Source organism: Erigeron canadensis, chromosome 5 (genome assembly GCF_010389155.1).
Source record: "Erigeron canadensis isolate Cc75 chromosome 5, C_canadensis_v1, whole genome shotgun sequence".
Taxonomy (NCBI): domain Eukaryota; kingdom Viridiplantae; phylum Streptophyta; class Magnoliopsida; order Asterales; family Asteraceae; genus Erigeron; species Erigeron canadensis.
This window is the reverse complement of record NC_057765.1, coordinates 36887648-36912739: the sequence shown is the minus strand read 5'-3', so window position 1 is coordinate 36912739 and position 25092 is coordinate 36887648. Positions and strand designations below refer to the sequence as shown.

Below are 25092 nucleotides of genomic sequence, written 5' to 3'. Positions count from 1 at the left end.
TAATCACACTTATACCTATGATAATATATATACGTCGATTGATGATACTATACTAATATCACCAAAAAACATTGTAATGGTAGATTATGAAAAACGTTGTGCACTCTTATTTCATACTCCGTATATTAATAGCACATATACAACAAGTATACCCAATCCCGTCAAAAACAAGATAGGGAAGATAGGATACAGACAACCATACTTTTATATAAAGTAGAAAAAGATTGCTTCCAACATTATGACATATCTGGCCATATAAAATATGTGATATTGACATCGCAACATACTTGATACACAAGTAGTATGAATTGACAAAGTCAGTCAAAGGTATTGTTTTAGGTACTCCTCCACGGTGGTGTATCTGATTTCAGGATAGAGATGACAAGCTTCTTCAGCATTATCTCCGATGTCAAAATTTGCCAGACAACCTTCGTAAAAGAAATGGTAATAGTGAGTCATCGCGGACTGGACTACATATTCTTCGTCTGCAAGTCCCCAAACATATTTAGAAAAACCATTAGTATCTCAAAAGGCTTCATTTCATACCAATCAGTGTTTTGTGCATATATGAATAACCAAATTGTAGCAAATTAAGTTAAATTTGTCATTCATATCGATTGGTGTTATGTTAGTTTGTAACAAGGTCGCAGAAGTCGCTAATCGTTCCCAGGTCGGTCGACAAGTGATTTGGGAGTACTCGGTTGCATGCGGTGAGTACTCGGGGGTCAAAATGGCCAAGTCGGGGAGTACTCGGAGTAATCGGCCGACTCGGGTCTACTCGACACCCTACCTTGTAGCTAGTATTCGAAGAGTACTCGGCTCTACTCGGTGAGTTTTACAACAGGAGTTTGTATAAACATTGATTGTAACAACATTTTTCTCTTTTACATATATATGTGAAACATTATAAACGTACATATACAAAATGAAAGCTTAAAGGCAATATGTTCGCGTTATTATCACAGATTGTGTGCACAATGGGTTTTGACCCACCCAAAAGGTATAACAGTTCATGTATTGATAATTTTGGCCCAATTAAAAGTTACTTTGGCCTTTGGAAAATTTTGTGCGCTTTTTGAAAGTTTAAAGCTAAGAAGCTCCTATTTTAAAAGTTAGCACCGTTGGGACTTTGGATATGTCATCAAGAAAGAAATTTTAGGCCCCAATTTTTTTATTTTTGAAGTTTTTAAAAATTGTGCTAAGGTAAAGTAATTGGTGCACCTAAGGAATAGACATGGGCCAAAAACATTACCACATAATACCATCCTTTTACGAATGCATAAAAAAGAAGATAAATGGTGTCACCTTTTATGCTATTGAGAAATTCTTGCTCCGGGAGGCATGGCTTCTTGAGTTGTTTCCCTATTAGCTTCTCCCATATTTCCACAACTTGTCGTTGCGAAAGAATGTTTGCTGGAGGCCTTATGTAAAGCGTCTTGTTAAGAGTGCGAGGGTCGTCGATAGTTTTGATGACATATGTTGCTATGTCATCTTCATCTACATATATTGCTTCAAAAACAATCTATAGTATTACTAAGCATGAAGAACAGGTGTAATTGAAAGGATCAAATTAACCATAAGTAAGATGTGAATGAAAGCAATGCATTTGTTTTACTTCTCTACTTGACATCATCATTAATTTTATAAAACTATATGTATAAATAGGAAAAAGTTCATGTAAAAACTATTGAATTAAATTAAAGGGATTAGTTTCCTGGAATGTAAGAAATTTTGAACGAATGTTTATAGTAGAAAATAACTAAAGTCGTGTGTATTGTATGTAAACAACTCGAAATAATGTTTATTATGTAAGAATTTCGTTTCAACCAATTAAAATATGACAAGTGACACCTGTATATGGTTGCTACGTATATTTTTTTACATACAATAAACATTTTTTTGAGTTACTTACATACAATACACACAACTTTAGTTTTTTCCTACTATAAACATTCGGTTTATAGACATTCGGTTAAAGATAGATAAATTCTAGTAAACTAATCCCTAAATTAAAAGAACGGTTAGAATTATTGAATTGTAACTTCGTTTTCATATGTAAATTAACCCATTTATACGTAGATGAGTCAAAATCCTCTAACCCCATCTTGTTAATGAGAAGATTTTTTTGACATTGGACAAAAATAAATTACGGGTTCTAATAATTGTGACTTACGCATATAGTTAGATAATTTACAAGGAGTTTAGAAATAAGGGTGACTAAAGATGGTTGAAAATTACAAACTTACATTTCTGATTACCATCTCCGTACAAGGTGACGGAATCTGTTGAAGGAAGAATATGGCCCATTTGACACAACCCTCCAACAAAGTATCCGGCAAAGCAGTTTGCGGATACGTAGGTGAACGGGATCCCGGCATCTTCAATCGCTTTTCTCACCACCATTTTCTCATCAAACGTCTCTCGTCCTGGTGGCATTGCCTGCCCCATTCTTGCTGGATCGGTACCAAACTCGGATGGTAAAAACCTCTATATATATATATGAAAAGTATTGTTAAAAATTAGTAGTAATTCATTAACCCATATACAAATACACGATAAAACAGTATTGTAGCATCCTTTGTGTGACACGATAAAACAGACTTTTTACCTTAACATTTCCTGCCTCTTTTATGGCATCAACAAGCTTAAGTTGAAGCAGGATTTGATGACTACGAAAATGCACACCAGAAATTGCACATATCATGACGTCTACTTGCTTAACGGCTTCTACAAGGCTACGATGATCGTTAAATGAACCAATGACAAGATGAGCTCCCTGCTTCTTGAACGAAAGTAGCATCTGGACTTTCTCAATCTCGAGACCGATTTCTGGTCGTTGGAGAACATATGTTTCATGGCCTTGTTCTAAACTGGCCTTCACGAGCCTTTTCCCTATGTATCCCGTACCACCAACGATCAAAACTTTGCTCTTCGTACCCATATCTAGATTTGTGCACATTGAATGAAAAGAATTAGTCTATGTGAAATATGTAACATTATCAAGCTTTATATAGACTTTAAATCAATAAGTCATTGTTGAAACTTCAAAAACAAGGATTAATCAAATCTTTTGAATTTATTGTTACTCATTAAATACCAATGATCATAGTAATATATAAGTTGTAGAATCTCGAAGTTAATTAGTCTTATGAATATCTTGTTTCTTGAATTTTAAGTGGCTAAAAATCCCTTTGATTGTATAAAAAAATCCGTTAAATTTGACTTTATATGAATGAAGATTGATTGGTTGTTTTCGAAAAAAATCAAAATAAAATTTCACTTTCAAATTGTATGACAATAACATACATTTGGTTATTGTCACATTAATTTCACTTTCAAATTGTGGTTACCAAGTGTCCAAGTTAAGATATAGTAGGTGAACATATAACATATATCCTCGTACGTTATTGCAGGTTACATGTTGCAACTATTTCTCACTTGTCAACCTCTTCGGACTATGGGCACAATTATTTTTTAATCTACTATTCGACATCTGTTATTCAAGAAAAAGAGAAAATCCAAAATTATAGACTATAATAAAACTGCTTGACACGGATAGTGATGAGCCATAATCATTTAGTGTTCTATTTTAAGACACGTTTAGTTGAGGAAAATACCTTTTATTTGTTTTCAAAAAAATATAATTATACGGTAATAACTATCTAAAAAACATATTAGAGTTTAGTTGCCCAATATCAAAAAGTATACAAAGAAACTTGCACCACTAAACCCCAAAGGCCGGATTTATCAAGTGCAACACAAAAGTGCATGCCTAGAGACTCACAAAACCTTACTTGTCATATATACTCGTACACAATGATTTATACTTTTAACTCATCCTTCTAAAATATCCTCTTAATAATGAGATCATGACACATAGTGCAATCAAATGTTGAAATTATGAGAGAGAATTAATGGATTACATTTACATTGAGTTAAGGCATTAGAAGAATTAATAGGAGGATTAATCATTTTTAAAAAAATATTAACCCTGTAAATGTGTGGACACTAAGATGTGGCAAAATGTCGACCTCTCATTTAAGTCTCATTTAAACAACATTATTGCTTGACTTTTGCCAATAGGTACTTTTGGTACGAGATTTGATAAGACCTTATGCTACATGTCACATATATTAGCCTCATGTTTTTTATTGATTAAAAAATTAATATATGAAAGGATTTTACCTAATTTACGTGTGTATCAGCACCATCTTTACTTCTCGCTAGTACAACGGGAAAAGTAAAAGTGATGCTATCACGCACTTGAGTTGTAACATCACCATCTTCATTTTCCCGTATAATATATATATGAGTGCCAACAATTATTAGTTATGTGATAACTTGTCGCTATAAAAGTCCGATTTGATTGTAAGAACTTTTACTTTAAAAAATTATGAGTTACAAACTTTTTATAAAGGTCAAGTAAAATATATATAAAAAGTCCAGCAAAAACTATAAAGGATACAAGATAATATAGCAAAACAAATGAAAACTAAAAGAAAAAAATTTACATCGTTACAAACTTACAATGCAATTGCTATATCAAACTCAACCCAATCATATGTTACGAATTTTGGACTTCAACAATGCACAAAAATACCTCTTGTAAGTTGTAACACACCATACAGTAAAAACGGAATATAAACAAGTAATTAAGTATTCTACAAGAACATTTAACGTGGTTAATTATATCCAATCAGGGTGATTGACTGATTGGTCTCTGGAGACTAGGAGGTTTTGGTATTATTTTCGCAATGCTAGCCTGCTAGGATTACAAATGACAAGCGCATCGTTATTTATATTAATAAAAAAAACAATTGGTATAAACGTGAATTAATCAATTAGAAGTCCCAATTTATTATAATCTACTTTTTTTATTTTTAACATTACAAACATATTCAGCCAATCTCAAAACATACTTACATCGACTTTGGAAGCGAATAGAGTCAGCCGCGATCACTGACATATCTTACTCTTTATTAATGATTAAAGAAGAGTAACCTTTTTTTTTCCATTATTAAATAAAACCCAATTAAGCTATCTACATCATCAAAATTTTATATTATTTACATAAAAGTCCCTTAAGTTTATAATTTGCAATCATTCTTTAGTTATTTTACAATTCTCATTTAATTAAAACTTCACAATTTTACCTTTTTATTTGAAGTTATCACATTAATTTAATATTCTATCTATTTGTTTTTCCTTTAAAGATAAAACAAGTAAATAAATGACAAACTATTTACTTCTGTTTATAAAGTGTTACTTTTTTTAGATATTAGATCGTAAATGATATGTGTTTTTTTAGTTAACTAACCAGTAATCGTATATATTACGAGTATAAGTTATTATATATTTTTGAAGTATCAAAATTTGATTTGAAAGTATTCCATGTATCAACATGTGACATAATCTATCTTTCCAAATTAATAACCAAAATAAAAGGAAAAGAAAACCCTTTAATCGTGTAAAAGTTTCGTTTGGAAAAAAATTTAAACAACCGATCCGAATCAAGGTTACTACAGAGACTCGGTGAGGTATTTTTAGTTGCCCTCTTTAAAACCTGTGCAAAAAGCCCTAAAAATTAAAATCAAAATCAATTCCATCACCAAAAAAAAGAAAAAAAAAAAGAAAAGAAAAATGCTTGGTGGATTATATGGGGATCTCCCTCCGCCATCATCATCGGCGACAACAACAACAACAGACGATGATCCAAAACCAACATCATCGAATAATGTCTGGTCATCAAGTGTGAAAATGGCACCACCGACACTAAGAAAACCCACATCAGTCAAACCAATAACACAAAACATGATGATTAAAAACAAGCCCAAAATCATTAATCCATCCTCAGATGTTGTAACAAACAAAAACCCATCTTTGCAGCAACCTGCAGGTGCATTTGTGGGGTCTGTTGCAGAGGAATATGACCCGGCTAGGCCGAATGATTACGAAGAATACAAAAGGGAAAGGAAAAGACAGGCGGCTGAGGCCGAGATTAAGCGAGAAGCGGAAAAACGGCGAAAAGAGAGGGAGAAGGAAAGAGAAAGGGAAAGGAAAGAGGGTAATAGTAGTAATTTGGATTTGGATGTTAATATTTCGGGTGAAGAAGCGTGGAAAAGACGCGCGGCGATGAGTTCGAATGGAGGAGGAGGAGGAGAGGATGTAGGAGGGTTTAGTATTGAGAAGTCGGAAAGCGTTGGGTTGGGAGTTGGGGCAGGTGGGCAGATGACTGCGGCGCAGAGAATGATGGCGAAAATGGGGTGGAAGGCAGGGCAGGGGTTAGGGAAACAAGAACAGGGGATCACGACTCCGTTAGTGGCTAAGAAAACGGATAGGAGAGCCGGGGTTATTGTGAATGCAACCGAGCAAAAGCAGGCGGTGGAAAAGAAGGTGAAAGGTGTTAGTATTAATGGGGAGCCTACTCGTGTTGTGCTTCTTCGGAATATGGTAAAAGTTTCGAACTTTATCTTATTTATGATTATGCTTAAAAGTTATACGAGTAATATACAAATAGATAGTTTATAGTTTATTCAAATGCCTTAGTTATACGATTAGCTTAATAGGAGATTAGGAATGAAAGAGACGAGTTAGTTAAACAAGGATTTGAGTTATACGATTAGCTTAATAGGAGATTAGGAATGAAAGAGACGAGTTAGTTAAACAAGGATTTGAGTAAGTATGGAGGTTTATCACGTATTATATTTCTTGCATTTTGAGAGTTTGTGATCTCTTGACATTGGCATATTTTTTCGTATTAAACATGTGTGTGACAAGATGCATCCTTTTACTTGTAATTAGTAATTACATGGAATTGCTATTTACTAGCAGGGGGGGACCCTGACCGAATGTTATCAGGTTCACAAAATATTTGGACCTTGTGCATTTTCAGAAAAGTTCAGATTTTTTTAACAAATTTTAACGCTACAAGGAAATAAGTCATATGGTTCACAAAATATTTGGACCTTGTCCATTCCTGTTTGCTAGATTAGTTAAAAAGCAGGCTTTTTGGAAGACAAGCCAATGCATTATTGTGGCATTTAGTCTTTGGGATAAGAATCAAGTTTTGACTATGTAGAAACCATTGTCCGCCAAATAATTATTTGGTTAATATATGAAAATTTCACATATGCTGGTTGCAACATTAATTTTGAGTAGTAAGGCCTAACAGAAACTTGATCTATGTGTCCTAGAATTTAAATTTTATCTTGTCTAGTACAAAGAATTTTGAGAACATGCTAATAGTAGAATGTTCATGCCAACTAGACATAGCTAACTTCACAAAACCGTGGCGATAACAACACCTTGGCTGTATATATGATTTTTCTTTCTCTTTACGTTGTTAGTGGTCCATTTAAAACGTTGCTCGTGCCAACTAGACATAGTTACAATTGCAGGATTCTCTTTTAGCTCAAACCAACCAGCAAATGGCCCTTATTTATTGAAGTTATATGTACATATTTTAGGTTTCCTAGGATCAGGGTAACTTAGTTTTCACTAGCAGAGTCGTATGATCAACATTTGTATTAAATTTTATAGCTATTGTATTTTATGACTGACTGCATATCTTTTGCAAAGTTTCTATAATTATATTATGAAAGTACTCGAGTGTAGTCTTTCTCAGACAAACCAATATTCTGTAATCATATTATAAAGTTTAGTATAAACTAAGCAATGGTTCTGGTTCATGAAGATCATTTCTGATGTAGTGGACTAGTGGTTCACTTGTAGATGTTTTCCGACTTAAGTATGTCATAATACAGTTTATTAGTATCTGTGCTATTCCAAAACAGTTAGAAAAATAAGTATTTTTTCTCTCAATCCCTTGGCATTTGACATTGTTGCCACCTGGAAGCCAATGTGTCCAACACATGCATCTTAATGTCATTTCTTTACTTTTAATAAATGTCTACATAAAGTGCAATGAGCTTAAGCATAATGTAGTGTAGATGGTAGTAGGTCCACATATGACAGATTGACAGTCATATACGAGTGTTCTGTGACCAAGTAATGATGGAAATTTGGAAACAAAGTAGCCAGCTATTGCATTTTTACCCCCTTTACCCTTTAAACTGCTTTTTACCATACTCATTTATCTAGGACGGGGTTAAGACATGCTCTCCTACGTCTCCTGTTCTTGTTTCAGCAATTTTTTTTCTTCTGCAAGAACCATTTTCAGAATAACCAGTTTTTTCACTTATCGTAATATGAAGTAGAGGTGCCCCTCCCCCTAGAGAAGGAACTAAATATTTATTCATGAATGGGTCGACTTGGGGTAGGCTTATTGCCAGAAGGGTGAAGTTATATTTTTTAGTTGAAAATGTAACATGTCGCAGGGGTGTTGATGGGATGGTTATATGGGTTTTTACATTTCAAAATCTCACCTGTAAGCAAGCAAATAAGAATTCGGTTTGAATAGGTTTTCGCCTTTTGGGTTCAGTTTACCCAATTACCCTATATTAGGTATACTGAGAAACTGGGTTACTATCCACTAGGTAGACTCCAGTCTGCTGGCTGTTGATTCTCAGGTTATTTTGGTGCAACTGACGGTTTTCATTGTTCAAATTTCAAGGTAACCTAAACTAAGCAAAATAGTAGATGAAAACATACTCTATTTTTTAATGGACAAATAGTTTTAAGGCGATATTAATATAAGTATATAACCGTGTCCCTCTCCTATTTTGGTATGGCTGTGAATCTACATCTCTTTGCTTGGCAAATAAATATAAATTCACTCGAATATTAGTAGATGTTGCAAAACTTATTTCCTTGGGTAGAAACCAGAAACAGTGGATCGATCATACATTACAAATAATCTGTATGTGTTTCTTGAACACCAATTGATGTTTAGAACTCAAAATTAGTACGTATTACCTCTTAACCAATAAGAAAGAACAATGAAGCTGTAAATTGAGATAAAATCACCATTAAAGCAAGATTGTACATGATGGGATGAAAAGCATGGCTAATCTAAAGATGATGGAACAAAATAAATAAATAATGGAGTTGTAGCCCCTTATTCGGATATTTTGATTCCACCCAAATCTTAAAAATAATAACTGTAACCCAAACTGGTTTAAAGTGTATGGGTTAACCAAAAGCTAAATTCAAAACCCAAATTATCCAACTGTTTTACCCATTTGGGTTGTGTTATTTGGATGTGGTTTTTTCACCTTTTTATATTTTATTAGTAATTGTAATTATTTATATTTTTGTCACACTTATCAATAGAACTATCTAAAAATGTACAAAAAATGATTTGTTGTTTCGACTTCCACAAATAGATGACCTGTCACCTCAAACCTGTTTTGATCCATGACCCAACTTGCCTTCTTCACTTTACTTTTATAATCTTTAGTATTAAGCAATATTAAGTTGAAACCATCTTTTGGTATGTATGATAGTGAACCATTGTATTGAAATTGGGATACATCATTACATGAATGACATGAATCTTTTATATTTAAAGGTGGGTCCTGGCGAGGTAGATGATGATTTAGAAACTGAAGTAGCTGAGGAATGTGCGAAATACGGGACAGTCACGAGGGTCTTGATATTTGAAATAACTGAGCCTAATTTTCCAGTTGATGAAGCGGTTAGAATCTTTGTGCAGTTTGAGAGATCTGAGCAAGCAACAAAAGCCCTTGTTGATCTTGAAGGTCGGTTTTTTGGGGGTAGGGTTGTACGTGCTACTTTTTATGACGAAGATAGGTTCAATACCAATGAGTTGGCTCCAATGCCAGGGGAAGTCCCGGGTTTTATTTAGATTTTATGAAGTGTAATAGTTTTGTTATTCCTGTTAAGTTAATTAAATTTTTAGATATGGAGTAACCTTGTGGTGTGTAAAAGCTGTTTCCTGTAATCAACATTCTAAGAGTTGTTTTCAAATCATAATATATTTTTCGCCAATTGGCTTTCATTGTCTATTTGGTGTTCCTGTAAATCTAATCAGCTGTCTTTTGACTTGACGTATATTTACATTTCTGGGGAGGAGGTAAAAAAGGTTTAAGCTACTAATGAAATCAGTCTTTACTTTTTACACCTCTCAGAGTTCAGTCTCTCACGCCATACTTGAATGCAACTGCAATACTGCACCGATTCTAAATTATATAGATGTGACCGTATGCAGGATAATTTAGTATGTAAACACTGTTACTGTAGACTAATTTTGCAAATAGTATCGACTAGGTAGAGCATTTTGTATTTCTTTAAGCAAAACACATCGACCGTTGCTACAACTTTACTATATAAGTTGTAGTGATCATAACACCAATATTCAGAAACTTAGTACATTGATCCAAACAATCAAACTTGTGTATTGCAGCTCCAGGTTGCAATAATAATAGATAATCGGTTTTAAAGATACTGTGTAAGGTAGTCTTCCACTTTGGTGTATTTGATATCTGGGTAAAGAGTAGAAGCCTCCTCTTCATCTTCTCCAATATCAAAACTCGCAAGACAACCTTGGTAGTAGACATGGTAGTAATGTGTCAACCCAACCTGCTCCACATACGCTTGACCTACAACGTCCCAAAACATAAGCGGAACATCAACCAATCAGTTGAAAGAAACTATGTCTATGGTAACACTTGAAATTAGCATGAATGAAATTGCAGAGAGAATGACTTAAACATGAAAACGTGACGCGAAATAGATTGTGTTAGTTTGTCACCTTTCATGATATTGAGAAAGTCTTGCTCGGATAGGTATGTTTTTTCGAGTTGTTTCCCAATGAGCTTTTCCCAAATTTGCACAACTTCTCTCTGAGAAAGGATGTTTTGAGAAGGCCTGATGTAGACAGTCTTGTTACAAGTTCGTGGATCATCTATCATTCTTATGGTATAAGTAGCTATGTCATCTTCATCCACAAATATTGCTACATAGACAAAATCATTACGTTCTTTTAGCCATATATGTTTAGTTTTGATCCAGATTCATATGCGTATATAATGATTTCCTAGTTATAAAGCGTACATTTCTTATTGCCGTCTCCAAGGAAGACAACAGAGTCCGTAGAAGGAAGAATGTGGCCTGGTTGGCACAACCCTCCAACCATGTAACCCGCAAAGCAATTTGCGGATACATAGGTGAAGGGAATCCCTGCACCTTCGATAGCTTTTCGCACCACCATCTTGTCATCAAAGGTCACTCTCCCTGGTTCCAATGCATCTGCCATTCTTGCAGGATCGGTACCAAACTCGGATGGAAAAAACCTCTAATATAACATTGTTATCAAATGTCTGTCAGAAACTGTAGAACAGGGAGGATATATATTAATATTAATATATACATATATACCTTGATGTTTCCAGCTTCTTTTATGGCATCAACAAGTTTGAGTTGAAGAAGTATTTGATGGCTACGGATATGAACACCAGAAATTGCACATATCACTACATCGACTTGCTTCACGGCTTCAACAAGGCTACGATGATCGTTAAATGAACCAATGACAAGATGAGCTCCCTGCTTCTTGAAGGAAAGTAACATCTGGATTTTTTCAATGTCTACGCCGATTTCTGGTCGTCGAAGCACATATGTTTCATGGCCTTGTTCTAAACTGGCCTTCACTAGTCTCTTACCTAAGTATCCTGTACCACCAATGATCAAAACTTTGCTCTTCAACCCCATTCGTTATTTCTTTGTGTTTTTTTTTTTGTGTGAAGTTTTGAATGAGAAAACTTTATGTTGTATGGCTTATATGTATGGGCTTTTATATATATATATATATAGGAAAGTGAATGTGAGGTTGTCTCACATTTAAGTTGGATGAAAAACTCTTCATATTTTGTTTTTTTATTCTATAAAATTCATAAGGCCCCATCATTTATTAATTATACAAAAAATATTAAAAAATTTAACATGTGAGAGGTTTTTCACCTAAATTGGGTAGTGTTGTCTCACACCTTCACTTTTTCATATGAAAAAAGTGAGTATGAGGCTGTTATGCACTTAACTTCAGTGAAAAACCTCTCACATACCAATATTTTAATATTTTGAATATAGAGGAAAGTTAGTTTGAGAACCATAAAAAAAAAAGAACGCGAGAACCAATCCTGGCAATTGATTTTGATCTTGATGATATTCAATTTTCTCTCTCCTCATTTTCACCCAATTCATTCAAATGGTTTTATCTCACAAACCGTACATCGTTAAACGAAAAAAAAAGCATGGGTAGTCTTAAAATTTCGTGCTCTTTCATTAGAGATGCGACTTGATATACTTTTGACAAACTTTTAAATTTCGATTTTTTTTTTTAATTTTTTTTTTAGCGATAATCCTACACATGTGCAGGACATGTGCAGGGTATACATCATACACATCCTACACATGTGCAAGTAAAAAAAAATTCGAAAAAAAAAAAAAAATTTTGAAATTTAAAAGTTTGTCAAAAGTATATCAAGTCGCATCTCTAATGAAAGAGGACGAAATTTTAAGACTACCCATGGTTTTTTTTTCGTCTAACGATGCACGGTTTGTGAGATAAAACGTTTTGAAAAATTTGGATGAAACTGATGAGAGAGAAAAAAGGAGATGAGATGTGTGGCCCAGATTGGTTCTCGCGTTCTTTTTTTTTTATGGTTCTCAAAATAACCCACCCCTTTGAATATATATATATATATATATATATATATATATATATATATATATATATATATATATATATATATAAAAGTTGAGTGCATAACTGCACCACCTTCACTTGCCCTTATATATAAAATCAAAATGTTGGAAGCCTTAGAAGTCTTTGTTGTTGAAACTTGAAGGATATGGAACAGCGATCTTTGTACTGATTTAAAGTAGATCACGTGGTGCACGTACAAGTAGTCTACTCGTTGGACATTTTAACTTGCAAATATTGGTAGAAATCTCTACCAAATGGTGAAATATTAGCGGGCATTTTGCCATTTTGTAAATATAGAATAAGAGAAAAACAAATATGCTACTAGAAGCATATATTCTTCTTCATTCATTTTCATAATCTTTCCAATTGAAAATCACATGTGTAAATACAAAACCACCCCTCACAAAATCATGAAAGTATGATGCTTTTAGCAGCATACTTGTTATAACTCAAAAGTCATCATACAACAAGTTTTGAATAATAATCCAAATTTACCTTGTAGCCCCAAAATTACGATACATCAAACTTTACTCATGTACATCACATAAATTTTGTTCCCTTCCAATTTCCAAACAAAGACATCTTGTCATGAATGAATTAATACAAAAATTATTCATTTTGTGTCAGAAATTATCTTAAACTGTTATGGTTGAATTCGAGTTAGTATAAATTAGTTACTACTAGGTTGTTTTTGAAAACATGTACATCAATCATCTATGTGGAGTGTGGTTTAATTTAAAATTTCTAATTGAATACGTGTCATCACCATCATAGAATTCTTTGAGTACAATTTCCAAATCTCCAAAGTTGTAGCTTGGTAGTTGAACAAATACTCCACGTATGTATGTCTCAAATAGAAATAAATCTAAATATTGGTAGAGTTCGACATGTTTTTGCTTATCTTTGACAATAAGAAAATTAATTATTTTTTAAAAGAATAAATGTTTTTTGGCATGCTATTTTGAGTACGCGTGAACTCAATTGAGAATTTACCTTTACATTTTTGGTAGGCCGGGAATAGGGATGAGGAAAAGACCAGGAAACCCGTGTCTGACCTAGAACAGGTCCGAACCGACCCGCCTGAAGCCTTAACGTCCTGGGTCGCAGGTCACGGGTTGGACGGATCATGTCGGGCCGGGTTGGGTGAAGTCAAAAACCAAAAAATTGTGAAGGAAACCCGTAACCCGTCCGAATCCGACCCGATTCTTCACGGGCCGGGTCACGGTTCCACTTTTCATGCTCTCGCGGGTCATCGCGGTTCGGGCCGGGTTTCGACTCGTGCAGACGTGCACATCCCTAGCCGGGAACAAAGATATAAATGATATGTACTTATCAATCGGTGGTATTTCTAACTCTAATTAAATGCTTTTTAAAAAGTTAAGAAACAGCAAAACTCTAATTAAGTGCTTTTTAAAAAGTTAAGAAACAGCAAATTTATCATCCGAAATTGACACACGCATGATTTAACTTTGATTGCGTTTAGTCAAAAAACTTGACCAACATTACGAGGACACACAACGGAGAAAAGATAGAAATTATAACTTTTGGTGATAGGTGCCTACGTTTGTTTGTTGGTGAGAGATTAAGACATGATTTACATTTACATTAATTATAAAAAGAGTTTGGTTGATGTTAAGCTTAAAAATCTGATGAGTAAGATGTATCCTAAATTTGTCATCGACTTGAAAACTCGTCATCTTCTTCATTCAAAATATAACTCCTCGTAAACAAGCCTTTCTTTTTTACATATTTTGGGGTTACTACACATACAAATATAGTAACAACCGGCTTTCAAGTTTTGAATGGTAGTTTATCGACTTGGTTGGTAATATATTAGATGTATTCTCCCATAATGTGGCGACGATATTGGTAACGACGGTATAGCAGCGGTGACGACAGCGGTGGTGGTGACGGGTGGTAGGGGCGAAAATGGTGATAAATGTAAAAGTAATTGATGTTAAAGGTGTCGTAATGATGTGAAATGTAGTTATTTTAAGGGTCGGATGATTTATATTGAAAATTATTTCATTAGAGTATCATAGATATATTAGATGAAAATATTTAAATTAGTGAATAAAAATGGAGTGACGTTTGGAGTAGTTCAAAGTTGCAATTTAAGGAGGAAAAAAAGAGAAAGGATTGATGTTTTATATTGTGAATATGAGATTGTCATTTACCTAAGCTTAAAAAAGAAATTTCTCACATACTAATTTTGTAAGGGCTTAGTATCTGCACTGTAAATGTAGACTATTTTTGCAAATAGTATCGACTGGTTAGAGCATTTTATATTTCTTTAAGCAAAACACATCGTCCCTCGCTACAACTTTACTATATAAGTTGTAGTAATCATAACACCAATATTCAGAAACTTAATACATTGATCCAAACAATCAAACTTGTGTATTGCAGCTCCAGGTTGCAATAATATAATAGATAATCGGTTTTAAAGATATTGTGTAAGGTAGTCTTCCACTTTGGTGTATTTGATATCTGGGTAAAGAGCAGAAGCCTCTTCATCTTTTCCAATATCAAAACTCGCAAGACAACCTTGGTAGTAGACATGGTAGTAATGTGTCAACCCAACCTGCTCCGCATACGCTTGACCTACAACGTCCCAAAACATAAGCGGAACATCAACCGATCAGTTGAAAGAAACTATGTCTATGGTAACAGTTGAAATTAGCATGAATGAAATTGCAGAGACAATGACTTAAACATGAAAACGTGACACGAAATAGATTGTGTTAGTTTGTCACCTTTCATGATATTGAGAAAGTCTTGCTCGGATAGGTATGTTTTTTCGAGTTGTTTCCCGATGAGCTTTTCCCAAATTTGCACAACTTCTCTCTGAGAAAATCATTACTTTCTTTTAGCCATATTGCTACATAGACAAAATCATTACTTTCTTTTAAACTTAAGTACATAACTCTAATTACCTATATACTAAAAAGCTATTTTTTACTACATATGATGCATAAGGTACAACATTCAACTTCATCAATTTTGTTGCATTCTATTGGTTCATGAAGATTTGATAAGTTGATATGTGGCAACATATAATAAGTAACCTCAGTTTACTTTTTTTATTTAGAATTTTTTTTGTTATTATTATTTATATGATATGTGGTTGTTATGTACCTAGCTTGGATATAGAACATCTCACATTTTTTTTTAATCCATAAAATACATGGGGTCCATCATTTATTCAAAATATTAAAAAATTAATATGTAACTGGTTCTATACTTAACTTAAGTACATGACAACCACACACTCACTTTTACCAATATAATATTTGTATTAATAAAACTTAGTATAAGTATGTTTCACAATTAGTAATAGTAGTTATAAACTATTTGATGGTACTAAATAGTTGATGTAAATTAATAATGACATTATTTGTAATATATATTCATGTTTTCCATTTAAATTTGATAATTATAGTATTGTAACAAATTATTTTTGAATTAGTTTTTTAAATCCTATAGGTAGTTTATACCCATCATCATGATGTACAAAGAGTACAAAGCAATATTCGATATATCAAAGCCTTTAAACAACTTATTTAAACTCAGTCGCAATATAGGGACTAAAAGTACTTTGTAATGTACTTATCGTTATTTTTCCCGGGCAACGCCGGGTTGCATAACTTTCCTAATTAAGCTATGCGGGTCCCGGGGGAGTTTACTCCAAGGTCTGAGCCTTGATAGGTTCTCCTTGACGGTATTTTGCAATTAAGGAGGTGGTACGGTGAGAAAAACTATTTAAGATCCGCTTAATGCAGGACCCTTTTGTTCTGTGATTAGCACACATCTAAGGTAAAATTCACTAATTTTGTCAAAAAAATAAATAAAATACGTACAGCAATACCATAAAAAAAAATACAATAAATATGTCACAAATCTTAATAAAAAGTCCAATTTAGTAGAAAACCGGTTCGGGTGGGCGGTGCAAAACAAATACGAATACGAATACTATCACAAAACCAATTATAAAAACCCAAGTCTGCCCTTGATCTCTTTCTTTTCCCCAAAGTTAACTACACAGAGGCATCTATTTTCATCTTCTATCATATAAAATCATCAAATTAGGGTTTACAAAATCAAAATCCGATGGCAGATCTTGAATATCTGAATTCATTATGTACAACTCACCCGGAGCTTTCGGACTGGTATCAAACAATTGCTGATTTGTATCAAAGGAAGCTTTGGCATCAACTTACTATTAAGCTTGATCAATTCATTGCTCTCACTGTCTTTCAGGTATATATACATACACATATTGTATCTATATATGCATATTATTACTACTATATATCTAGGGTTTAGTTTTTGAATATTTTTATTGATAGGGTTTTTTGCTTTAAATGAGATCTGTAAAATTTAGGTTCTTTTTTTGTATGTTATATATATATATATGCTTTATTGAAGGGCTATTATGTTGCTAGCTTTACATTGTGTATTGTAAGTTATGCTTTCGGTTTATCGTAGGAAGAAGTGACACAACTTTTTTAATATTATCTAAAAGAAAATAAAATAATGCGATTTCGTTACGGTAAATAAGTTTAAGTAAAAAGACGACTTGTAGCCAAGAGGACCGGTATCCAATTTAACAAGGCTCGTAGTACTAACAAAGAATTGAACTTTTTAAGAATCAAAATTGAACTTTGTGACCGGCGGTACTCCTGGCTACTTATCCGATGCGGTAGTGTAGTTCTGCTTCCCTGTTTGGTTGCCCTTTAGTTGTATTAGCTGTATGTAATCTTGGAATATGGAGAAACATGAGCTACCTTTTAAGCTAGAAACATCATTTCAACCTGGAAAATAAAGTTTAGTTGATAAGCTTGACTCTTCCCGCTTTAGTTTTTTCTGTTTTACTTCCTTAGTTCCTTATATAATATGGGTTTTGTTGTGCTAAAGGTTCAGCTATTTAGTACAATGAGGTTAAATAGCTAGGTAGTTAATGAATGATGAAAATAGTTGAAGGTTAAGGTGGTCCTGTTCTTACTGCTGTTCTGCAGATCGACTATGTTATCTGCTTAAGCCCCTTTGAATCCTATCATTGTTTATTACAATACAGGTTAATATTCATTTTTTTTATATAACATAATTCAGAGTGAGAAAACTTATATGGACGTCTCTCATACTGATAAGTAGCGTTTTGTTGTCAACCTCATGTGCTACTATGCATCCTTAGTGTTTGTTGAGGTGTGGTTTAAGGCTGTTTAGCGAGAACGTTTAGGTGTCTGTTTGCTTTCCCACATATATGTCTTGATATTCTAGATATCACATGATTTTAGTTACTGGTCCATCCTACATCGTGGGATTTGGGTAAATTTCAATGGCGCTCACTTCTTAACATATTTTTAATTGGGGCATAAGTTCCTTATTTATTTTCTTTAACATATAGGCTCACACATTTCCTTTATTTTTATTTCAGGCTGGCGATGCTCTCATTCAACTATATCATAATTTCATCACCAAATTCGAGACCAAGATCAACCTTCTCAAGCTTGCACATTTTGCTGTTATAGTATCTCGACAGTATGCAGAGAAAGAAGCTGCCAACAGTTACCTTGAAGGAGTGATCGAGAAGCTTCGAGCTACAAAAGAGATGCGTATCGAGGAGCCAATCCTTTATATTAAGATGCAGATAGCCATGAATAATCTCGAGAAAGGAGATCAAAAGGAGTGCAAGAATCTCTTAGAGGATGGGAAGAGTACCCTTGATAGCATGACTGACATTGATCCGTCCGTATATGCCAACTATTATTGGGTGTCATCTCAGTACCACAAGTCTCGTCAGGAGTTTGCTGAGTTCTACAAGAACTCTTTACTTTATTTAGCATACACATCTGTAGAGTCCCTGTCGAATGCGTTTAAGCTGGTGTGTAATTTATTTTTCAGCCATCTTTCTCTAAACATAATGTGGTTGCAGGTAGTTTTGAGCTTGACTATTTGCAAATAAAAAAAACATTTAAATTGCTGTCAGATAGGGCTGGTGGAGATGGTGTGAGAGAGGATGAAGAGAGGGGGTGTTCATATTTTTATTAAGTGAGAAAAAAGGGTGAGGATGTTGAGGTGTTGCTTCTGTATTGGTGTTACCTAATCTTAGAACCGGGGAGGGGTTTTGTATTGTACGGCGATACAGCTACATGGTGTTAGTGATACTATACATGTTTGGTTCACCTTTGGATACAGTTTTTTTATATTTTGGCTGTTTTTGGATTAAGGTGATAGTGATAGATTCTTAGTTTGACTCCTATATGAACTGAGGTTAGCAGAAGCGTTTTTTTATGCCTGGTTTGAGTGCCTAAATAGTCTACTGTGTCCAACGCGGAATTAAATGTCTAACAACCCAACTTATGTGGAAGTATATGGATGTCTTTAGTGGATGTTTTACATTTTCTTATCTCACTGTTTATGTTTTGGGTTATAGGATCTTGCATTTGATCTGTCGCTGTCTGCTTTGCTCGGAGAAAACATTTACAACTTTGGGGAACTACTTGCGAATCCAGTAGTGAGTTTGTCATCACTATTTTACATGGCATTATTCTTTTTTACTGTTCCTTACAACATGAACATTTAGTTTATCTTACTTTTAGGCTTCATTTGTTTTCTATTTCTTGAACCATATTTATTATACAAATGAATTTTACATGATGTTATCAGCTACGAAACTCTGTATTCGTGTTATCCAAAGTATATATGTCTTAGATTTTTAGTTTCCACAAACAAGGCAAAAGTTGGTCTCCACAAGTAGCTTATGCAATTATCCATTGAAATCACAATTGCTGATTTCAAAAACATGATTGAGGATCTTTAATATATACATTTAAAAATGCATGGTATAGTTAGAGACATAGATCTTTGATGTACAAAAAATTGCACTTAAAACTTTTATGCAAGCTCTGGATATGAATCAGACTCCGAGAATAAATAATTGATAATATTTCAACACGTGAATTAATCGTATTGATATAGTTGCATGAAAAACTAAATGATGCTTATGCTGTATTTGAACTTGTGCAGATCAAAAGTTTGTTAGGGACAAAGGTTGAATGGCTCTACTATATTCTTGAAGCATTCAATTCTGGAGATCTTGTTCGCTATCAAGAACTATGTCGTGTTCATGCTGCTTCTCTTAATGCTCAGCCTGCATTGGTGGAGAATGAGAAGAAGCTTCTAGAAAAGATTAACATCCTCTGTTTGATGGAAATTATCTTCAGGTTTGTGAAATTTATTTACTATTTCTTTACATCTTTTGCCCTAATGCTTGGTGATATATCTCTAAAGTAATGACTAGGACCACAGAAGATGTTTTCTGATACATTTTTTGGTTGCAGCCGACCATCAGAAGACAGAACTATCCCATTGAGCATCATTGCAGAGCGAACAAAGCTTACTGTTGAAGACGTTGAACATCTTCTCATGAAGAGTTTATCTGTAAGTTTAAATTAATGGAATATGTATATTTCTTCCAGCATGTATGTGGTTCAGAGGTGGCAGTTCTGAACCATTCTCTTGGAGAATGGGTCTGTTCTGTTTACATTAAGGTGGGAATGGGTCAGTTTGGTTTACGTATTATTTTTCAAACGGCTCCAAAACCTTTGAAATTATTTTCTTTAAACTAATACTTCTGTTGATGTTGCAGGTGCATCTTATAGAGGGAATAATTGATCAAGTTGAGGGAACAGTTTACGTGTCATGGGTGCAACCTAGAGTTTTGGGAATAGCTCAAATAAAATCTTTGCGTGATCGGCTGGACGGCTGGGTCGGCAAGGTCCATACTGCTTTGACATCCGTTGAAGCAGAAACACCTGATCTAGTAGCATCTTGAGTTTATTTATTTCTACATGTCTCTTGTTTTGTAAAACGTTTTTAATAGCTCAAAGAATAGCCAGCGACTGTCGTTAAAGATGAAGATGTTAATGTTGCACTTATTTGGCTATGTAAGATGCTTATTCATTTTCATTCTTTCAAAGGCGGTGTCTTTGGAAGGAGCATGTTCTGCACCTTACTTTCAGGTTTTGATTTGTGGTTGGAGTTCTGTTGTTAGAGTTAGGAACATGTTAAACTTTTTTTTTTTTTTTTTATTGAAGACAGTCGTTTCAGAAAAGTTAGCTTTCCTTTTCATCATTATTCATTTCATTGTTCATGCTATTTTAACCTTATATCTTGCAAGTTCTCAAAATACAATTATAATTATAATGTTCAGCATGTAATGGTGTGATGATCAATCTGAATTCTGAAATAGTACTTGCTTTGATTTGATAACAGTCTAACATAGTTCAACATGCATATAGGGAAATTGTAGTAAGATAGAAGATACTGTGTAATATGGGTTTACCAAACAAACTGTTGATAACCTATTTCAGGAGTTGATTCTTGGTTTGTTTGTTTATGGTCCCCAAGACCCCAATGTTTAATTAGTTCTTAAACGTTAGTTGACTTATATGTTTATGTCCATATTTGGTAATATTGAGTTTGCAACTTTGCATTGTAATATACACCTGGTTATATGTTAATGTTAGTGTTTGGGTTCGTTTAAGAGCACATCCAAACGACATGAATATATTACTCGTAGTTATCTTTATGAAAAAATATGAACACAACTTTATGTTGGATTTTATGTTGTAATCATTTGTAAGTTAGATGAAAAGTACACAATGTCTAATTATTTTTGTTTCGTTTAGATTTCTGAAAAATTCTGCTTAATAGTGTTGTCAAGAAATCCCATTGTATGTTTCACTGGTTTGAGATTTGATCTATCAACATACGGTTATCATTCATTGCGATATATATTTAAAAGTATTATATGTACTTGGCGATATATATTTCCTTAAAGAAGATGATACAAGGCTTTTTAATGTCCTATGTTTCAGCTTTGCAAATTATTAGAGAAATCTCACAAAGTTTTCCGGTGATATAAGACCCGAGTTCGAGTTTTGATGAGGGTGCATTCTTTTATCTCAATTAAATGTCGTGTCTTTTGGCGATTTAGTAGGTGGTTTCTTCTTCTGTAAGACCGTCCACTGCGAGTAATCCAAACTTTCCGAAAAAGAACATTATATATCAACAATTCACATCACAATATGTATGACGTTTTATTGTAGGTTAACTTATATAATAAACAATCCCGGTCATTATTTGTATAGACAATTGACGAAATTGTTTATTTATTATTATATTTGATAAATATATTGATGCATATAATAATAAATATAGATTATAACTGTAAATATTTTTTTCTTATACCTTTATGTATAGTAAAACCTCTATAAATTAATAATGTCGGGACCAAGGTTTTTTATAAATTTATCGAGATATTCCTATATCGATAAATTAATAAATTATTAATTTAAAGATGTCCATGTATGACCTTCAAAAATTCCCTTTTTAATTTTCATTTTCAATTTATGTTTATACATTAAATTAAATGAGCTTGTCAAGTGCATTGTTTTAAGTTAAAGATAGATAGTTGAATGTACATGATTTTAGATTTTTCATTATAATATGCCAAATTTAAAGATGAACTCAATATAAAAAAAAACAATCTATAGATTCATTTTTGCTAGACAATGTTAGAATTTTAAAATATTTAAGTAATTATTAATTTATAGTTTTATTGGGACTAATATATTTACATTGGGGTTTCAAAAAAATTATTATCTTATTATTTTATTAATTGAGGTCCAATTTTGTACTGGTCCCAAGTTGGGACCGGACAAATTATTAGTTTTATCGAAGTTATTATTTTATCGAGTATTAAATTATAGAGGTTCCACTGTATATATTAATATTAATATATATTAAACTATATCTATTTTTATAAAAGACATAGCCTTAGGTTAAAAGTTACATGGACGAATTGTCTTAAAATACGTTTAATGATTAAAGTACACAATCAGTCTTTTATTTTTTTAAATATCTCTATTAACCCTTTACAATAATTATTTTTACATCAAATATCTACATCACTTAACGCCGCATCCACTACTAACAATCCCCCCACCATCATACCGTCGCCGCCTTGACTACTGTCGCATTACGTCGTGCTAGTATAAATTAATTTACGTATTTATAGTTTTGTAACGAATATTCCGGCCACGTATAAACGAAATATGTATAAAAGTAGAGTCATATATGAAAATTTTTAGGACAACATATGAACTACTCACATATGAAAAAATATATGAACGCATATATATGAAAATATATATAAAAGTAAAGTCATATAAGAAACATATAATATTAAGTATAATTTGATAATTCATATGTAAACGAATATGTTCACATGTAGCATTTGCATATAAACATCAAGTTATAATTTATAAGTTCTTATGATTCTTACAATTCAGATTGTTCTTATATGAACATTTTCCAAAATTATAGAACTACTGTAATCCTGGAAAATATTAAACCTCTGCCATAAAAATAAAGTCGAAAACACTATTAAAATGCCGAAACAAAAACAACACTGATCTAATTTGAAAAAGAAAAGTAAGTACGTAACTAAAACACCAATTAAACACTTGTGTCTTCATCGCTTGATTCTCCGTCGCTTGATTCTCCATCGCTTGATTCTCCGTCGCTTGTGTCATCATCTTTTCCAGCCTTGTCTCCTTCATTGTTATTAGCCAACCTTGCATTACTTTCTTCTTCTTGTACTTTTTCATCTCTATTCTTCTTTTTATTACCATCACCTTCTTCTTGATCAATAACTTTCGGTTTTTGTTGTTTTTCTTTAGCATCCTCCAAAGCTTTGATCAAGTTGTTCAAGCAACATTCAGCATTATTCTCTTCTGGTGACTTTGGCATCAAATTTTCCGCAACATCAGCTGGAGACATGTTGATCTCTACGAACGGTTGCAAACAAGTCATGTGACTCAATGTCCAAATAGTTCTTGGCAAGAACCTTAAACGACTCGTAACAACAATAAGACATCTCAATATGCATATCCATCCTTCCTCTCCTAATTAAAGCAGGATCAAGTTTTTCAACATGGTTTGTTGTGAAAACGATTAGTCTTTCACTACCACACGCCGACCATAGCCCATCAATGAAGTTTAATAGCCCCGACAAAGTCACTTCACTTGCCTTTTTGATCTTCTCATCTTCTAATGTCTTCTTGACTACGTCCTTCCCTTTGCGTTGGCCCGTTAAATCAAGGGAGCAATCAATATCCTCTATCACAATTATGGACTTACTCGACGTACTGATCAATAACTTCCTCAAACTCATGTTACTTTTGACAGAGGTTAGTTCAATGTCATAGATATCATAGTTAAGAAAGTTAGACATGGCTGCAATCATACTAGACTTGCCGGTTCCTGGGGGACCATAAAGAAGATAACCACGCTTCCACGCCTTGCCAATCTTCTTATAGTTGTCTTTAGACTTGGTAAACATGAAAAGATCGTTTAAGATAGCCTTCTTCTTTTCCGGGTTCATGGCAAGTGTATCAAAGGTTGAAGGATGATCAAATATGACATACCTCCAAGGGGTAATATTCCCATAAACATCCTCATCCTTAATGTTGGTGTAAAGCTTCGTTTGTCTTGTTCTAAGCGCGATAGCGTTGCCTTCATCGATGACATGCTGCATGTAAACTTTAGTGATGAAATCGCGGTGTTTTTTATGATAAGTAAGCTTGAAGTAGCGCTTTTCTTCAAAAATAGTTTTTGGTTTTTGTGGTGTGATTTTTGATAAAGCCCACCAAACCTTGATGCCTTGGAACTCTTCGGTGATCTCTTGATTGTCATCCATGCTTAAGACGACGGATTTGCAATGCTTGATGTCGTTGGCTCTGAGTCGTTTAGCTTGATTTGAGGAGTGAGTCGTGAGGTATTGTTGGATGGCCAAATAGGTCTTGCTTTGGATGAAGTCCTCTTCACCTTGAGGGTATTCATGAAAAGTAATTCTGATATAAGGGTCAAAGTAAGCAACAACTTTACCAAAGTATTTGCTGACTCGATACCGAATTTCATCCAGAATCAATTGTTGGAATATGGCCAGCAGAAACATACTTCCCGCAAAATAAGACCCCATTTGATCCAAAGCCAACATTGTTACAAGATTTTGACTTTGGCTAATTTGTCAAGAAACAAGTTTAAGGTTGATCATAAAAGTGAATAGCCGGCCGCGCGGCAATTGATATAACTGTTTGATATAGTTTTTTTTTACGGCATAAAGGTTTAATATATATATAAGCTTAGCGTGGCTTACAAATATTAGATGGTTGCCAAATATATATTATAACAACGAGCATGGTACCCGCGCAATGCGGCGGTGATGGGGAAGACAATCTGGTGGTGGCGTTGATAGGGTTTTACTTTGCTATAGACGAAAATGGTTGAAGGGCATAGTTGGTATATCACGTGAGAGGGTGCTTAGCAAGGAAAATTATTTAAGGGCATTTTTGTCTTATCAGGTTCTTAATTAAGTTAAGGTATGAATCCAGTTTGCT

The 25092-nt window shown here is 33.7% G+C and overlaps 4 protein-coding genes and 1 pseudogene across 5 annotated transcripts; 2 read left to right on the top strand and 3 right to left on the bottom strand.

Moving 5' to 3' along the window:
* Nucleotides 1–127: 127 nt before the first annotated feature.
* LOC122600817 (bifunctional pinoresinol-lariciresinol reductase-like) lies at nt 128–3181 on the bottom strand. 2 transcript variants are annotated; one of them, XM_043773587.1, is made up of 5 exons: nt 3098–3181; nt 2609–2943; nt 2247–2487; nt 1306–1509; nt 128–485 (listed from the first exon to the last, which is right to left on the bottom strand). In XM_043773587.1, exons 1-5 carry the CDS (start codon nt 3105–3107, stop codon nt 322–324), a joined length of 954 nt encoding a protein of 317 aa, XP_043629522.1. In that variant the 5' UTR covers nt 3108–3181; the 3' UTR covers nt 128–321. The 2 variants fall into 2 exon arrangements, with proteins under 2 accessions (XP_043629522.1, XP_043629521.1); XM_043773586.1 differs by lacking the exon at nt 3098–3181 and having other exon boundaries at nt 2609–3091.
* Nucleotides 3182–5487: 2306 nt separating this feature from the next.
* On the top strand, nt 5488–9921 carry LOC122600149 (DNA-damage-repair/toleration protein DRT111, chloroplastic). The gene is made up of 2 exons (XM_043772816.1): nt 5488–6450; nt 9470–9921. The coding sequence occupies exons 1-2, from the start codon at nt 5641–5643 to the stop codon at nt 9764–9766; spliced, it is 1107 nt and encodes a 368-aa protein (XP_043628751.1). The 5' UTR covers nt 5488–5640; the 3' UTR covers nt 9767–9921.
* Nucleotides 9922–10334: 413 nt separating this feature from the next.
* Nucleotides 10335–11655, bottom strand: LOC122600922 (bifunctional pinoresinol-lariciresinol reductase-like). Its single transcript, XM_043773699.1, has 4 exons — nt 11299–11655; nt 10975–11215; nt 10673–10876; nt 10335–10520 (listed from the first exon to the last, which is right to left on the bottom strand). Exons 1-4 carry the CDS (start codon nt 11629–11631, stop codon nt 10357–10359), a joined length of 942 nt encoding a protein of 313 aa, XP_043629634.1. The 5' UTR covers nt 11632–11655; the 3' UTR covers nt 10335–10356.
* Nucleotides 11656–16645: 4990 nt separating this feature from the next.
* Nucleotides 16646–20606, top strand: LOC122599248 (26S proteasome non-ATPase regulatory subunit 13 homolog B-like). Its single transcript, XM_043771729.1, has 6 exons — nt 16646–16885; nt 18063–18509; nt 19062–19142; nt 19655–19851; nt 19969–20068; nt 20277–20606. The coding sequence occupies exons 1-6, from the start codon at nt 16736–16738 to the stop codon at nt 20460–20462; spliced, it is 1161 nt and encodes a 386-aa protein (XP_043627664.1). The 5' UTR covers nt 16646–16735; the 3' UTR covers nt 20463–20606.
* A 2543-nt stretch (nt 20607–23149) lies between these two features.
* Nucleotides 23150–24692, bottom strand: LOC122601722 (annotated as a pseudogene).
* Between the last annotated feature and the right edge of the window lie 400 nt (nt 24693–25092).

Excerpts from the sequence above, each read along its gene's own strand:
- LOC122600817 (XM_043773586.1), bottom strand. The coding sequence starts at position 2,959 with ATGTGCACAAATCTAGATATGGGTACGAAGAGCAAAGTTTTGATCGTT. Across the intron at positions 1,510-2,246 it reads CGGAGATGGTAATCAGAAAT|CAATATATGTAGATGAAGAT; the intron begins GTAAGTTTGTAA and ends TTGTTTTTGAAG. Across the intron at positions 486-1,305 it reads ATTTCTCAATAGCATAAAAG|ACGAAGAATATGTAGTCCAG; the intron begins GTGACACCATTT and ends GGGGACTTGCAG.
- LOC122600149 (XM_043772816.1), top strand. The coding sequence starts at position 5,641 with ATGCTTGGTGGATTATATGGGGATCTCCCTCCGCCATCATCATCGGCG. Across the intron at positions 6,451-9,469 it reads TTGTGCTTCTTCGGAATATG|GTGGGTCCTGGCGAGGTAGA; the intron begins GTAAAAGTTTCG and ends TTATATTTAAAG.
- LOC122600922 (XM_043773699.1), bottom strand. The coding sequence starts at position 11,631 with ATGGGGTTGAAGAGCAAAGTTTTGATCATTGGTGGTACAGGATACTTA. Across the intron at positions 11,216-11,298 it reads AAGAAGCTGGAAACATCAAG|AGGTTTTTTCCATCCGAGTT; the intron begins GTATATATGTAT and ends ATGTTATATTAG. Across the intron at positions 10,877-10,974 it reads TGGAGACGGCAATAAGAAAT|CAATATTTGTGGATGAAGAT; the intron begins GTACGCTTTATA and ends TTGTCTATGTAG.
- LOC122599248 (XM_043771729.1), top strand. The coding sequence starts at position 16,736 with ATGGCAGATCTTGAATATCTGAATTCATTATGTACAACTCACCCGGAG. Across the intron at positions 18,510-19,061 it reads TGTCGAATGCGTTTAAGCTG|GATCTTGCATTTGATCTGTC; the intron begins GTGTGTAATTTA and ends TTTGGGTTATAG. Across the intron at positions 20,069-20,276 it reads TTCTCATGAAGAGTTTATCT|GTGCATCTTATAGAGGGAAT; the intron begins GTAAGTTTAAAT and ends TTGATGTTGCAG.